Source organism: Rattus norvegicus, chromosome 5 (genome assembly GCF_036323735.1).
Source record: "Rattus norvegicus strain BN/NHsdMcwi chromosome 5, GRCr8, whole genome shotgun sequence".
Lineage (NCBI taxonomy): Eukaryota > Metazoa > Chordata > Mammalia > Rodentia > Muridae > Rattus > Rattus norvegicus.
Window position 1 is genome coordinate 111099906 of NC_086023.1, and position 15477 is coordinate 111115382.

Here is a 15477-nt window from a genome sequence, read left to right on the forward strand (position 1 = left end):
ACCCGCACCATTCCCCCCAACCCCAGCTCACGCTCACGTGCTCGAGCGCGTGACTGCTGCAGTTCATTCACAAGTTATTCGTTAGGGTGAAAAGCAGGCATGACAAAGAAGGAAGGATGGACTCTTGAAGTTAAGTACCCGACTCCATCTAACCAGCTGCTCAGAACAGGCTAAAAAGATTGAGAACTAGCTTTTGTGCCTCATAAATTAAACAAAACTACAACTCAACCCTGCTCATAAGCAGTCAGAAATCAGAGCAGCCAAGCTAGCAAGGCCTTACAGAAATGCCTCTTCTGCAAAAGGCATGGAAGGTGGACTAAAAGGTTTGCTCAGGATGCCATTTTCTGACCTGTGTGAATCAGATTCAGATTTTCCTCTCTTATTGTTACCTTAAAACCCAAACTGAAATAGATCCACACTGTTCTAGGGCTTACAGGAGCTTCATTCTTTTTTATATTAAAAAGACCAGTTGGTCAAATGATTCAAAATTCTCGTCAGCTAGATGTATTAAGTTGCCAAGAAAATCCCCACCACAAAACACATACAAGCAAATAACAGCAAATGCAGCCAAAACAGCATGAGCTATTTCCTAACCCAATGTCAATGTTCAAGTATGACTTCCATGTCCTCTCCCTCAGCTCCGGACAGGTGTACTCAAATATGTGTTAACCCTTTCACTCCAATGGAAGTAGCTATAAAAGCCTTTTAAGTTCTTTAGGCTGGCTATAGAGGAAAAACTGCCAGCATTCTCTAAGCTAGACCTGACACACAAGCAGAGTCATCTCCCAACGCCATGACACTCCTGGAGAGCATGCTTGGAGAACAGAATGACCCATCAAACTTCCTGCCAAGGAAGACAGGTTCGGTCCATCACTGAGAATGCCACAATCCTCACACACCATGGTCCACTAAGTGGCAGGAGGATGGACCTGCTCCCCACCCACCATCTGTATGAGCTCACTTCCTCTCTAGCAACTACACAATGATATCCAAAGAAAATACAGTCAAAGAGTGGAAAATTACTGCCCTCTGGGAACTCCCAAATGTTCATCTAACTCTCACCTGGAAAGATGGGAAAAGTCGGGGCAAGGGTGAGGGTGAGGGTGAGGGAGACTCTTCTGGCTATTTGGACAAAGCTCTATAGACAACAGAGAAATCATGGATGGCTCAGGTGAAACAGTCGGATGAAACATGGGGGATAGCTCATATAAAATAACTCATTAATAAGGTCATCTGTTATTTCGCCTCATCAAAGGACTTTATAAAATAGATTCTATATAGATAGAAGAACTTTACAATTAGATGTATCAAATAGCCCAGAAGAAGTTGAAACATGGCTCTACAACCATTGTATTAGTCCAAACCATAACTAGGAAAGCAGGCACTAGGCCTATCTTGCTTATGTTAAAGGCAATGCAGTCCATTTGCTCAGCTTTCACCGCTGCTCCTTTTCCGCACTCTTTCCCCGCCTCCCATTTTTTTCTTTTTTTATTGGCTTTGTAACTGGACAAAGATCTGAACAGGTAAAATAAGTGATGTTTATTAAGATAGCACTAATAGATGTCCAGCAAATTTGAAACCTATACTTCAAATGATTATCTCCGAGGTTTGTGGTCTTCACAAGGAAAGGACAAATAATGGTCTACAGAAAAGCTTTGAAATGAAGGGGCCCCGTTATATGATGTGATTCACAAATCCTATACTTTGACTATCACAACAATAAAGTACTCCAGTCAGAAAAATTCTACATGCTCTAAGATATCAGACAAATATGGAGTCTAGACACAAAACAAACATCCTCTCAGAATGAATATCAAGGTCCAATCCCGTGGCTGTTAATGACCTAAACTCTGTCAATCTCCCTCACAGAGGGGAAATGTCACCTTTGCACAGTACTCATCATTTGTTATCTCTTGTCATTTTCAGGCTCTTCTGTACATTTCACTAGCAAATTCTATGTGGTTCCTCTAACATCTGCCTTCAAATTTCCATCTCCTCATGACCTATCAACATTATGTGGTTTGTCCTAAATGTCCCAGAAATATGCTTCCAGTCATTTTATCAGAGCACTTGCCAACTGGGAAGTCCTCTGCACGGCTTCCATGCCCCCTCTACCTACTCTATAGTAGGATCATATTATATAATAGATAGAATACTTTCCAATAGTCAGAATTCAATGTTATTAAACAATCTATAATGATAATGAAACCCAAACTCATCTCAATCATTTTGTAGCAAAAGGAGGCTACATTTAGCAAAGGGTTTCCCAACACAAGCTGCACTAAGTATGCAAGAGGTGGAAGACAGATGTCAAAACTGTCCAGCCATCAGGATGAAAGGCTGACTGCAAAGGGCTAGTTGTAGATAGTCACTGTGCTTCCAAAACAGAACAACGAAAAAAACATGTATTTTCTCTTCATGTTCTATTAGACTAACCCCATAAAAAGAGTCTGTATTTCTCCCAAACACATATATAATCAGTATATAGTAATCTAAATTAAATATCATTATGAATTACTAACATAAATTTATCAATTACAGTTGAATATCTCCTACCTATAACGACTGGAGAGATAGGGAGATGGGGACTGGCTACACTATTAAGAACAGGCTATAAGGACTTAAGTTTGGATTCCCCAAAGTCCACCTAAAAAAATTGGGCAGGCAGAGAGTCCACTCCAGCACTCAAGAGGCACACTGGCTAACAAGACTAGTCAAATTGTCAAGGTCTGAGTTCAAGGAGAGACCCTGACTCAATAAATAAACGGAATAGTAGATTTAACATGGCATCTCAAGTCAGCTTCAAACTTTCATTCTTTCAAATTCTCTCATATTCTGTCTCTGTCTCTTTATCTCACACACACTACCACCTCTATACACACACACACACACATGCACACACAAACACAGCCAATGGTTTGGATGCCATTCTTTTTCCTGATTTCTTAATGTTCCCATATACACACAGTAAGCTACCTTGAGAGTAGGGCCCATTCACATTTTATATACAACACCTATCAGTGCCTGGCGGGAACATTACACATCCTTTCCGAGAATTCTGTGCATGTCCTGTTATGTGCTGGCTCATCAGTCAGCACCCTGGGGTCTCAAGATTCGATTAATTTAAATTTCCTGGTTTGGGGAGGTCAAGCTCCAAGTTATTTACAGACACAAATGGAAGTTCAAAGACTGAGAGACTTGTGCAGGATGACACACCCAGGTGAACCAAGAAAGATGTCAGAAACAGAGGCTTACATTTCCAATGTTGAGTCCATCACCTGTTAAACAGGTAGGGGAAAGAAAAGGTGACATTTTCTAACTTTACAAATTAGAAATAGTAAAAAGTATAAATCTTTAAAATTTGAAAAGCAATATAAGGATTCAGGATAAAAGTTTATTAGATTACCTTAATCACTGTCAAACTGAACACTTTAAGGAATAGCTTATTATTAATATTGAATACTCTACTTTTTATAAGAGAATTTTCTATATGTACTTAAATAGTTTAATTATTTTAATAAAGATATTCCATATTTTTATAAGTTAGTTAATAATTTTTAGGCAAAAATAATTTTTAGTTTGCTCCATGCTTGGATAATTATGGAGAAAGAAAGAATACATGGGGGGCACTTTCCCAGGCTGCCATACTTCAACGAGTTTCTGTGGAGGTAGAGGCTGGGTTCTGGAATAGTATCTAACAATAATATAAAGTTATGTTCCAGTGACAGAGTTCAAGTTCTGGAAAATAACATTTCATACATCCTACTGATCCAGAAGCTGGGAGATATGCTGGGTCAATGGTTTGTATCACTGCACACATTCGTCCTTCCTGAGTACATGTAAGAGAATATACGGACACTTCAGAAATGAACAGTTTTACTTTATGAAGTAATCATTTTTCTTCTACTCATGAGTTGATATCTGACACATTAATCCAGACAATGGGCAAATATACTGGCTTTAAACTGTGTGCTTTGCCCACTATTCAGATCATATCTATACATAAGCTTCCTTAAAAGTTAGGCAGGAAAGCACATGATGATTGGTAGTCAACAAACCCTGAGCACCTGAGAAGGCCATAGATAGTTCCCATAGGCAATGGAGGACTACTGATGAAAGATACCCTCACACCAGCATGTAATTTCTTATACTGCCCTCAGAATATTTTGGAACTTTACTGTCTGAACTGCACAGAAACCACATCTTTTCCCTATCCTTGCTAACATTAGATGTTAACATCTGGGAACAGCCAGCTGTTATCTACTATGTCAATAGAATAATATGGGCAGAGGTTAGTAAGCACCATGCTGCTGATGAACCCATCACTTGTTACTAGCAAGGGATGTTGTAAACACATTTCCCTAGGAGGCATGGGACAATCCAGAAATGTGACTAATGACACCGAAGACTAAGCATATCAGTGCTGCTCAAAATAAAGTGATACCACGCTAACCTGAAATGACAGCTTTGGACTTCCTGATTCCAAGCCGTTCTTCCTGAAGGTGAAGACTGAACTGTAAGTTACAGCGCAGACCACTCACCTAACGAACTCCAGGTGACAGATATTTTACTCTAACAGAACTGACCACAAAGGCTGAAGGAACTGTGTGTGCAAAGTGACAGCTCTGCAGATGACCCACCCGTTCAAAAGAGCAGCTCACTGCCATGCCGATGGCTGATCACCGGGGTCACTTTTCTAATACAGTTTTGGTTCCAGAACAGGTGCATCAAAACCACTCCTCCCACTTCATTGTAACAAATACCTTAGATTCCTGTGGGGCCTGAGGGAGTTTAACTCACTGAAGAACTAGCAAATATATGTCATTTGACATTCCAACTATTACACAAAGCCCTACTGGGCTGATAAACCCTCTTTCTCAGTATTTCAGTCACTACACCAGTATTAAAAGAAAAAAAAAATCACGAATTACCGAAGTCATACTGATATGGTGGGTGGCGTGGAGAACAGAACAAAGTCCAATATTTGAGAATCTTAAAGGTCATTATAAGGAACTATATACAAAGCAGATATTTTCCTCTAAAGAAAAGTATGGTGTAATGGCAAGATTTTTGGTGGAATATTAGAAGTAAATAGTTACTGCTGTCTTCAAATATGCAACCTTGGCTAACCTGTATGGGCACCAAGGTCTCCACACTTACTGGAGAGAGAGTAGTGTATGAGTCTAAACCACAGCTGGACCATGCGGACCCCAGGCTTCTGTGGTTACATGTGGGTAGAGAGCATGGAGTTCAAACACAGCAAACCCAACAGGAGTTGGAACAACCTAGCAGGACAGCAGCCAAAGGCAGAGGGGCTCTCTGAGAAGTGAGAAATGGTAAGATCAGTCTGACAGCCACCATCAGGATTAAAGGCTTAAGTGTAGTTTCCAGATCACACAGAGAACAGTGAATACAAGAAGAAACACACTTGAGATTTCATAATAAGAACATAAAACCTGTCTAATAGAAAAGAAAAAGGAAAAATAGAAATACCAATATAGACAAAAATTGTACAATCTACTTCTGGAGAATGGTCTGCTTTGCCTCTCAAGAGAAAACTGGGCCAAACTGAGGATACCAGCTGTTATCTGATATTTTTGCAAGAACCAAATGGGGGCAGGGAAAGAAGTAACCTGCTGCCTGCCCATCACCCCTCCTAAATCTCAGAAAGTCACAAGTAGCAGATGTCACAGTATAAAATCCACAAAGCATTACTGTCCTTGCTTATCCATTCAGCCCAAGCAGCTGGGTCTGAGGAGAGAAGGCTGGACCACTGGCAGTAGGGAACAGCTGTCATCAGTGGTTTCTGAAAAGACTGAGTACATTTCTCATATACTGACCTGCTTCCTCTGCATTTCTACCTTTCTTGGGACCTTACAGCATGCAGTGTATATGGCAAAAGAAGTGACTCACTAAGAATGAAATAAGGGTGATTATTTCTGGAGCGAGGAAAAGGGTCATTTGCTGAGATGAGCCAGCCCAATCACATTTCATTTTCTTTTTAACAACAACTTGGGCTGTCAGCACTAAAAGCAATTGATTTCCAGGATTGCTGATCATTTTAGTTAAGGAAGAGGAAGCCTACAAAAATCCATAGGACATAGAATACATAAAACAGCCTGAGGAAAGCTAGATAGTGGGCACCATTACTCAGGGCACTGTATTATCACTATTAAAAACCTGAACATTTGACATGGGGGAAGATTAAGCAGACAAGTGTGAAGCATCAGATTAAAGAAAAGATCAAAACCAACTTAGGTCTTTATCATCTTAAACTTCTCGAAGATTCTTTTTAGAATTCTGAAAATACAATAGGCAGTTCTTTTTCTGATTATAGGATACATTGTCTCCTTAGACATTTTTGTTACTGGAAACACCCAGAATTCTCGGACATCACACCTCTAAGTATATTTGGAGACCATCATGCGTTTCCTTTAGATGAAAAGCACTGACAGACATTTTTCTTAGAATAAATATAAAGAATGAGGTGTCAAAACGACCCAGGGTTAACAAATCACCTTAACTGTCAATCCTAAGAGAAGTTACTTTAAGCACAAAGATGAGACTTCACTTTAAGATCCCTCTTCTAGACAAGCCTCTAAGCAAGATGGATACCAGTCAGTCTTGACTAACTTCTCACCTCTTAGCCTCTAGTGTAGGTTGGCTTCTTAAATCATGGGTAGAAAATAAGTTCCAGCCTGAGTCAATTGATAGAGACTGTCTGGAACACTATCTTGAAATATACTGGGTAGCCACACCTAAATTCAGCAATTGCGAGCATGCACCATGATTGATATGAGATGTCCACACTGGGCAGGAGGGAGTGAGTTGATGACACGGGCTAGATTCGCCAGAGGCAACATTACTTTTATTTGCCAAAGAAAAAGAAATCTATGCTTGAAACTGGATCAACTTCTTATCCAGGGAATTCAGGTAAGGATTTTAAAATATAACCCTGCAGAAGAATATCCATAAAATGACGTGTACATCGTCAAAGGAAGCACGACCTGTGTACCAGGTAAGCTTCCAGACAGTCCATCTCCTCGGAAAGCTGCTAGGACCGAGTCAAGCAAAAACCCAACTACCAGATCCGGCTTGCTTGTGCGTAACCACAAATAGTTTTGTATGTTGAATTGGAAAAAGTAATACTTTATTGTTGATAGAATGTATGAAATTTAAGTTTGGTATCTATAAAAAAGGGCTGCATTAGATGGCACTAGGACCCATCTATATCCATAGATGGCACAGTTACAGTCTGGGTCAAGGGCAGAGGTGAGAGACATGACGGAGTCTTACTGGCTTACAACTCTAATTACTACTGTTTAGACAAGTTCAATAATCTCTCCAGTAACAGGTCAAGGAGTCTCTGTAAAAGGAATTAACAGAGTACATATCTGGGAGCACTGTTGCTGTTTCTGCTAATATAAGTGTTTACATACAATCTTAAAGTTGCCTCCTTTGTTCAATATGCACAAAAATATTACACTGTATAACTCAGACAGGTTAATGAGGCCCAAATAAAAAAAGTACAGATAAACTTTAAATAATTAAATCAAATAAATAACAAAACCCACTTATTCTACAAGTAAATTTAAGAAAAATTGTGAACATACTTTTATTGTTTTGGTTTGAAGTCTCAATCCATTCAGAGTGTTGATCGCTTTCTCTGCATCCTTGGGATCAATGTAGTTCACAAAGCCGTAACCCAAGCTCTGCCCTATGGAGAGGGAAGAGGAAAGGCATGTTAGTTCGAACCCACCGACAGGAGGTGACTGCTTCTAGCACAGGCTCCTGTTATTTGTAAATGTAAATGTCTTAGAAGTCAGCAAGCAGTGCTGCTTAAGAAACCAGACCATCACACAGCACATGCCTAATCCAGGACAGGGCAGCAGCCCCAAAACTGGGTGCACCTCTCTGCTGAGCTCCAGAAGAAACAGAAAACTATGAGCTTCGCTTTCCTCACCTCAGAGACGGAAGATGGAAACAGCAACTAAGAATCTGTCAGTGTTTCATGACTTGTACTGACACATTTACCACATTTCACAACTACGGTTACTATAGACAGTAAACTGGCAAAGAGGATTTGTGTATCCAGGAATGTGCTACATAATGACATTTTGGTCAATGACGTGCTGCATGCACAAAGGTGTTCCCATTAGAGTCTAATTAAACTGAAACATTCCTATCACCCAGTGAAATCATCACTATGGTGACCTCATAGCACAATTCAGTTATGTGCTTATGATAATACTGATATAAGCAAATATATAGAACGGATCATATGAGAATGCCGTTATATTCAGGTTGTGCAGTAAATACTTGGTAATAATGGCTATTACTGGTTACTATATTTTATATTATGCATTTAATCATATGCATTTAAAAAGATGTCTTATACAAAAATATGCCATGTTTTTTGTATACAGCCTACTCAAATACATCTTTTGATTTTTATCAAGATCTATACCAGGTGATTGATCTGGCTAATCTAGCCTAAGGGACCACCTATAATATTCATACATGACAAAATGGACTAACAGCACTTCTCAGAATGAGCTGTCATTAAGCAATGTATGACCACATGCACGTGCATACAAACACGCACATGAGCGTACATGATTTTAGAAGGGCGTTTCTTTGGACAAATGAAATGGAACGTACTCTAGGTAATATTCTGATCTAAAACTGGAACACAGCAGAACAAGCAAATGATTACACAGAGGATAGCATACATGACGATGAGAGAAGGTAGAAAGTAAACAACAAAACACAAGAATAACCTCCAAACAATTACTGCTTATTGCCATGGTGGTGGCCTCATCAGCTAGCCGGCCGTCTAACCTCTCACTCAGTGGGGCTCTGTATGTATGTCTGTATGTATGGAAGGCTCTGTATGTATGTCCATATGTATGGAAGTACCACGGATGGATAAATACTGTAACACAAGCCTACGTCACAGATCAAAGTTTCAATTGAGGCAAAATTTCTCCATTGGAAAAGAGACAGGAGACATAAATAAAGGATTAGACAACAGACATTTCCTGGAAAACACAAACGCTTTTTTAAAACCCAGGCTCTCTAGCAGTGTCATGGGAAACTGGGGAATGTGCTCTCAATGCGTCCCCCAAGTGCTGCATTTTGGTATTAAGGACAGGCACTCTGGTTACTCCAATGTGTGACTTCCTTGCTAATAAGATAAACACAGAAGGCCAAGCCTGAGAACTTGGGGAATATACTTGGAAACCGTGATCAGAATTGGGAAAAGAGGAGCTAACATATTCCCTCTTTCCGAACTGTGTTTCCTGTAATCAAAAACAACAGAAAACAGAGAGGGGGGCTTGGGACATTAGGCAGTGGTAGAGAGCTTACTTAACACGTGCAATGCCTTACATTAGAAGATCAGCACTTCAGAGAACAACGAGAGGGGAGAGCCGCAAATGCATAGATTTAACTACAAATTTAGACATGCACCAGGCACACTTGTACATAATGTAGATGAAGGCAAAACGTCTGTGCATATTAAATAATCTACAAGAAAGTCACATGTCAAGGTACTGTAATTTCAAGTCTTCAGATTTTTACCAACTTGAGAAGCGTTTCTTACTTGTCTTCTGTCATTGAGCAGGATTCAAGGTGGCAGAAGACAAAAAGAATAAGCAAGAAACCACTCATAATGGAATGAATATGGGATTTGGAGTCTGGCATGTGAGTTTCAATCTTGTCTCTCCTACCTACCAACTATGTGACTGTGAAGACCTTACTCTTAACTTTCCAAGCAACTGTTCCCTCACCTTGAAAATGAAGATAATTCCTACACAGCTTAGAGTACTTAAACAATGCCACCAACCCTCATTACAGAGAAAGTGGACATCTGAGTCAAAGACTACATAGGGAAAGTAGTGCACATACTCCTTACTACGCAGTAAGGAGTTTAAACATATCCACTTACGGTCATATCAGGAAGAAATTAAAATCTGGTGAAAAAGGAAGAGACTGTCAGCCCTGTATTGAATAGTTTTATCACTTTACTACTCTATGGTAAAATTAACTAGGAAGTGCATCAGAAGAATGCAATTTTCCTTTCTACAGGTAGTTTTCTACCAGCAACTGTTTTAACCTGAGCCACACGCTAGAACAGAATCACTTAGAAATCTTAGAAAGTCTGATTCCTACAGTTTGAAGCATGAAAACAGCTTTCCAAAAGTTTGGTATTATGAGGGTACAAACATCCTGAGAAGTGTTGTTTCTGCTCACTTTTGGCTTTTGGGCTTTTTTTTTTTTTAAATACTCATCTCTGTTCTGTGTACAGCTTAGAGGAGTGAGACCATCTTCCTCTTCTCCCATATGTATGCTTCAGGGTTTGCGCTCAGGTTATTGGGTTTGGCAGCAACCGAATTGTCTTGCTAAGTCATCTCACTGACCCAAGGAAACAAGTTTTAATGGTGAGTTTGAGGGTACACAGCACATCTGGAAGCTATGAGGGGGCCTGAGCATGTAAAATGTCTCCTCAGGGAGACACCGTTTTGCAGATGTATTTTTAAGAGATTCATGGTGGTCTTTTGCCTCTGCTGTCACATTACCTACTCTTCTGGGCCTCCTGAGGTGGGCCTTAGGCAGTCATGCTTCTAAGCCCAAAGCTGTGCATGAAGAAGACTGCTCCAGTTGTTCCTGCTGACCTGTTTCTCAGGTCAGCAGGAGTCCTGGCTCCTAGCTTGCTATGGGCAGTGGAAGATTTGCAAAATGAAACCAGGAGAACTTAAATGGTGCCATTAAAAAAAAAAAAAGACATAAAGGTCATTGTTAGAGAGCCCATTCTTTAAATACACCCAATGCAATCTGCCTAGTTATAGTGATGGATAAAATTCTTATTATTAATTAAACTTAAACACGCATTTACCTCTAGAGAACCTTTTTTCCTTCTTAAAAAAAGCTTCTGATCTGGCTTTTTTGAGATGAATGCCATCTGCAAACTAGAATGTGTTCAAGGTAAGTGAATTTTCCTATTAGTAACAAAACAATGTAAGGGTTGTCTGCTCCTTTAAGGTACATCATTATGTCCACGGTTACCATAGCAAACTGAACTGTTGGGGTACTAATACAGGAGACAACCCTTACCTGAGAAGCTTCTATTCTCAGCAGATTGAGAGTAACACAGAAGTCCACAATTGGTGAAGGTGCAGAGAACAAGAGAGCGTAGCATTCTCTGCCCCGAATGGGATATCCCTAATAGCTCCTCTCTTCTAGGGCTCAGGGATCATTATGGAAGAGAGGGAACAAAGTGTGAGAGCTAGAGGCAGTGGATAACTACAAGGAAAGTGTTTTCCAAACACAGCAGGACAGCCACACTACAACTTCACATTTGTGACAGCAGGTTCAAGACCTGTGTAAGCTCAAGCCAGACAAATCCCAGATGAAGAGGGGTGGTGGGCATGAAGTCCCACTGCTAGCTGAAGAGTCATTGGCAAAGGAGAGCTGCTGGGAGAGGGAAAGTCAATGTTCATCAACAGTGTTTGTTGCCTTGGTAGGTCAGCCATGCTTCAGCGAAGGCCACACATCAGCATATACCATCAGCACACACTGAACTTGATGAGCTTTTTAAAAAGAAGGACACTAAGTTGGGTGGGTAGGGAAATGAGGGTTGGATCTAAGAGAGTCTGAAGAGAGGGGTGAATATGATCAATACATACTGTATGAAATTCTCAAAGAATTAATATTAACAAGAAAAAATACAAGAGTAATAGGAACTTTACAGATTTTCAGCATAAAGTGGATTATATAGTCAGTAAATACTGGAGCCTCAGGTATACAAAGGAGTCATAAATATGGGCAGTCCCCTCCCATTATCCCCTTTCAGCCCTGTGGTAATCTACTCCTTAGTTATAAACTCACAGTGAACATGTCTGATGGCCACAGTTTTCATGTAAATAAGGATGGCACTGAAAGCTTGGTGATGGCTTCTACAATCTAAGAGACAGGTGCTACAGCATCAAAGCCAGGTGCTGCCTGTGGGACTGAAAGCTGTCTACAGAGGCTGTCTCCATGCCCAAAGTCAGGACATTTTTCTGACAGGCTTCAAACACATGTGTATAATACTAATTTATAGATTTTTGTGGGTTCTAGCAAATAATAGTTTATTCTTACTTTTATGCAGATGTTTGCTTTTTAAAAATTATCTTACATTTATATCAACTCTTCTACAAAAAGCGTTGTCAACACCACTTTAAAACATATACCAACACCGATGGATGGCAGAAGACAATATCAAAATCTGGAGCTAAGAATGAAGTTGTTTTTATTTAAAAACTATTCTACATCTAACATGACAGATTTTAAAGAAAAGATGTATTTATTTTTATTATATATGTATGGGTGTATTACCTGCATATTGTATATACATAACTTTTGTGCAGTGCCTGTAGAATCAGAAGAGGGAATCTCCTAAAACTAGAATTATACATTGTTGTCTACTACTATGTGGGTGTTAAGAAGTAAATGTGGGTCTTCTGCAGGAGCTGCCAGTGTTCTTAATTTCTGAGAAAATTCTGCAGTGCTGCAAGACGGTATATCATTTATTATTATTATTATTATTATTATTATTGAAAACAGTTGTGTCACTGGCTGTTTAAAGTGATACAAATCAAATGGAATTGTGTATTTGTTAATTACAAAAAAATTATCAATACTCTGTTTTGCAAGTTAATAAAGTATGATTGATTGGGTAAAAAAAATAAAAAAATTATCTTATTTATACTATATTTTTGATTACAAGTTTGTGTTTTTAAAAAAGCAAAGCTGAGAAACACCAAGGAAGAAAAGGCTACTGGAAAAACTACTGAGTCAGGGTCTGGTCTTTCTATTTCTGTGTTCCCTAGTTACTTACCAGCAGGACCTTGCAGGGAAGGCTTGGGAACCAACCACCTTTCTCTTATCATCCAAATGGCCCAAGTTACTCTGAGTTTAGGATGGACACATTAATCACTCCCAAACTAGACATCACTTTTAGAAAACCTCTTACAAAGCTCCACATTTAAATTCCAACTATAATCAATAAATGAAAGCCAACACAATTAAGAAAAAAACATTTCTTAAAAGCAGAACTAGCATTACTTACTCCCCAGTTACCTTCGTCCAGTCTCTCAAGGATTTCGCCTTGGATCTAACAGTATGGCACGGATTCTAGAGCTTCACTAGGGAAACAACTCGGATGGACAGTTACACAGACACTCTCACAGGAGTACCGAGCTCTCTGGACTGTAACACCACATGCAAGCCAAGTTGTAGATGTCCTTTTTTATTTGCATGCTTTTTAATTGAACATACACACCCAGAAAAGAATGCCGTCCTTCACAAGAGATAGAAAACCATGTCTAAAATGCAGTTATGAAGAAGCTGCTCAAACCATGGTCAATGGCCTGAAACACAACTGAAACACTCCAGCAGGCCCTGGCAGGAACAGTGCTGGGGTCAGAGGAGGAAAAGCGAAGCAGGAAAAGCACCTGTTAGTGGTAAAGTGACACTGTGGGCAACACAGTAAATGCCAATTTATCCCAAACTGTGCAACTAAAAGCATCAGCCACTCCCTAACCACCTACATTGCTTTTAACAGCATACTTTAATTAAAACTTAATTGCATATTTTAATTAAAAATACACAATCTTCTGGACCTGTTTCCTTCAAAGGTCACTTTATTTAGTTTTTTTTTTTTCTTTCCTTATTTGAAATTACTACCAATGTACAAAATATCAAACTAACCCCTAAGGTCTAAAACTAAAGGCAACAGACTGCCATAATTCTTGATTAAAAATCTGGCATATTAATCTTATCCAATCAATATTAAATGAGACCCTTCTCAACAAGAATTCGTGGGGGAGGGCTGGAGAAATGGCTCAGTGGTTAAGAGCACTGACTGCTCTTCCAGAGGTCCTGAGTTCAAATCCCAGCAACCACATGGTGGCTCACAACCATCCATAATGGGATCCGATGTCCCCTTCAGGTGTGTCTGAAGACAGCAACAGTGTACTTACATACATGGAATAAATAAAATAAATCTTTAAAAAAAAAAGAATTTGTGGGGGAAAGTCACACTTAAGTATTTCTTAATCTTAAGTATCCATTCTTTCACTATTGAAACCTACATTTTGCTAGGCCTCAGAGTATGCTAAGGTTAGGCAGTGTTCATCACAAGCCTCCAATCTGAGGAGACAATGAACAAGAATAAGAATAAGGAGAAGCACCAAATGGGGTGAGAGTGAGAAATAGAAGAAGGGACACTGCTCCTCTTTAATCGCAGCAGGGTGGACCTCATCCTGATAATAATGTCTGATACAAGACCAGTAGGGAGTAGAGCCTGGACCAGTGACTAAGACGACTTCCTACAGCATGCTGTCCACTTACACAGCGAAATTTGTCTCTCTTCCTCAACTGGGCATCTTTTGTTATAAGTATTTTGAGTTGATTTATTGCTTCTCCACTCTGACTATTCACCCTCTTCCCTAGGCTCTGAAATCCAAGGCAAAAGCTATCATCCACTACCGTTACATAGGTGGCCTTTCTAAAACACACCAAGCTGACCATGCCCTGCTTTCTAAGATCATCACGGTCTTCCTGCTGTCTTCTACCAGGGCTCTGTTTCTGCTGGTCCTAGAGATTTGCCCTAATATGCACATTTGGGTGCCAGTGCTGGAGGACACTTCTAGAAGTAGCTTACTCACACAAACCTCTGAGACTATTTATGAAAACACTTGCTGTCCTCACATGCCTGCCTCCTAATGTGCAGTGTCCATTAACAGTAGTGACGAACAGTCCTCCCTAGTAGTTCTCCAGCAGGCCTCATATCATGCCTTATTTTATCATATATATGTACTAGCCAATTTGGGTGCATGCTGGGCTAATTTGAATATAGGCAGATCATTCCACTTTGGTATTAAGCAAGGTAGGGCAAGCGGACCTCAGTTCCTGACAAAGATCCTATCACATACTACTTAGTAAGTAAATGTTCAGTAACCAAATAAATGAGCCGTCCACAAACAGATGAAGGTACGTAAGGGCAGTGTCTGTGCTCAAGAAGGGATCGAGCTGCCCTTGTGAACACGTTCCCCTGCTCCTGTCTTGTACCAGATGGATCACAGAACATGGAGATGAGATGCTCAAATGTTACAGTATTCTGTCTTCATAAGGGAGTCAGTCATATGAGCTATTTTTTAAAATAGTTCATGTAAAATTTCTCATATGAAAATTTTCTATAAATACTGTTAAAATGAAATCTCAATTTAAAAAATAATGTTATATAGAGTAATTTGATAGATTTACATAAATCTGTTTCACAAATCTGTAAGTATGAATTATGGGATGTCAGCATATAATTTTGTTGAAAGTGCTTTTTCACTAATATAATTAAGTCTGCCGAGACTATTCACAAACGAGTCAAATAAAATGCAGAGTGAATTCTGTAAAAACCTGGTAGTTGAATCAACAATA

General features: G+C 39.6%; 1 protein-coding gene across 20 annotated transcripts in view; it reads right to left on the reverse strand.

Annotated features, from left to right (window-relative positions):
• Positions 1-15477, reverse strand: part of Elavl2 (ELAV like RNA binding protein 2) — a 125637-nt gene that overhangs the window by 23201 nt on the left and 86959 nt on the right. For all 20 annotated transcript variants that reach the window (XM_063287239.1, XM_063287238.1, XM_063287232.1 and 17 more), the window contains one exon: positions 7614-7717. In XM_063287239.1, the coding sequence (XP_063143309.1) occupies positions 7614-7717 (104 nt within the window). The remainder of the gene's footprint in view (positions 1-7613; positions 7718-15477) is intronic.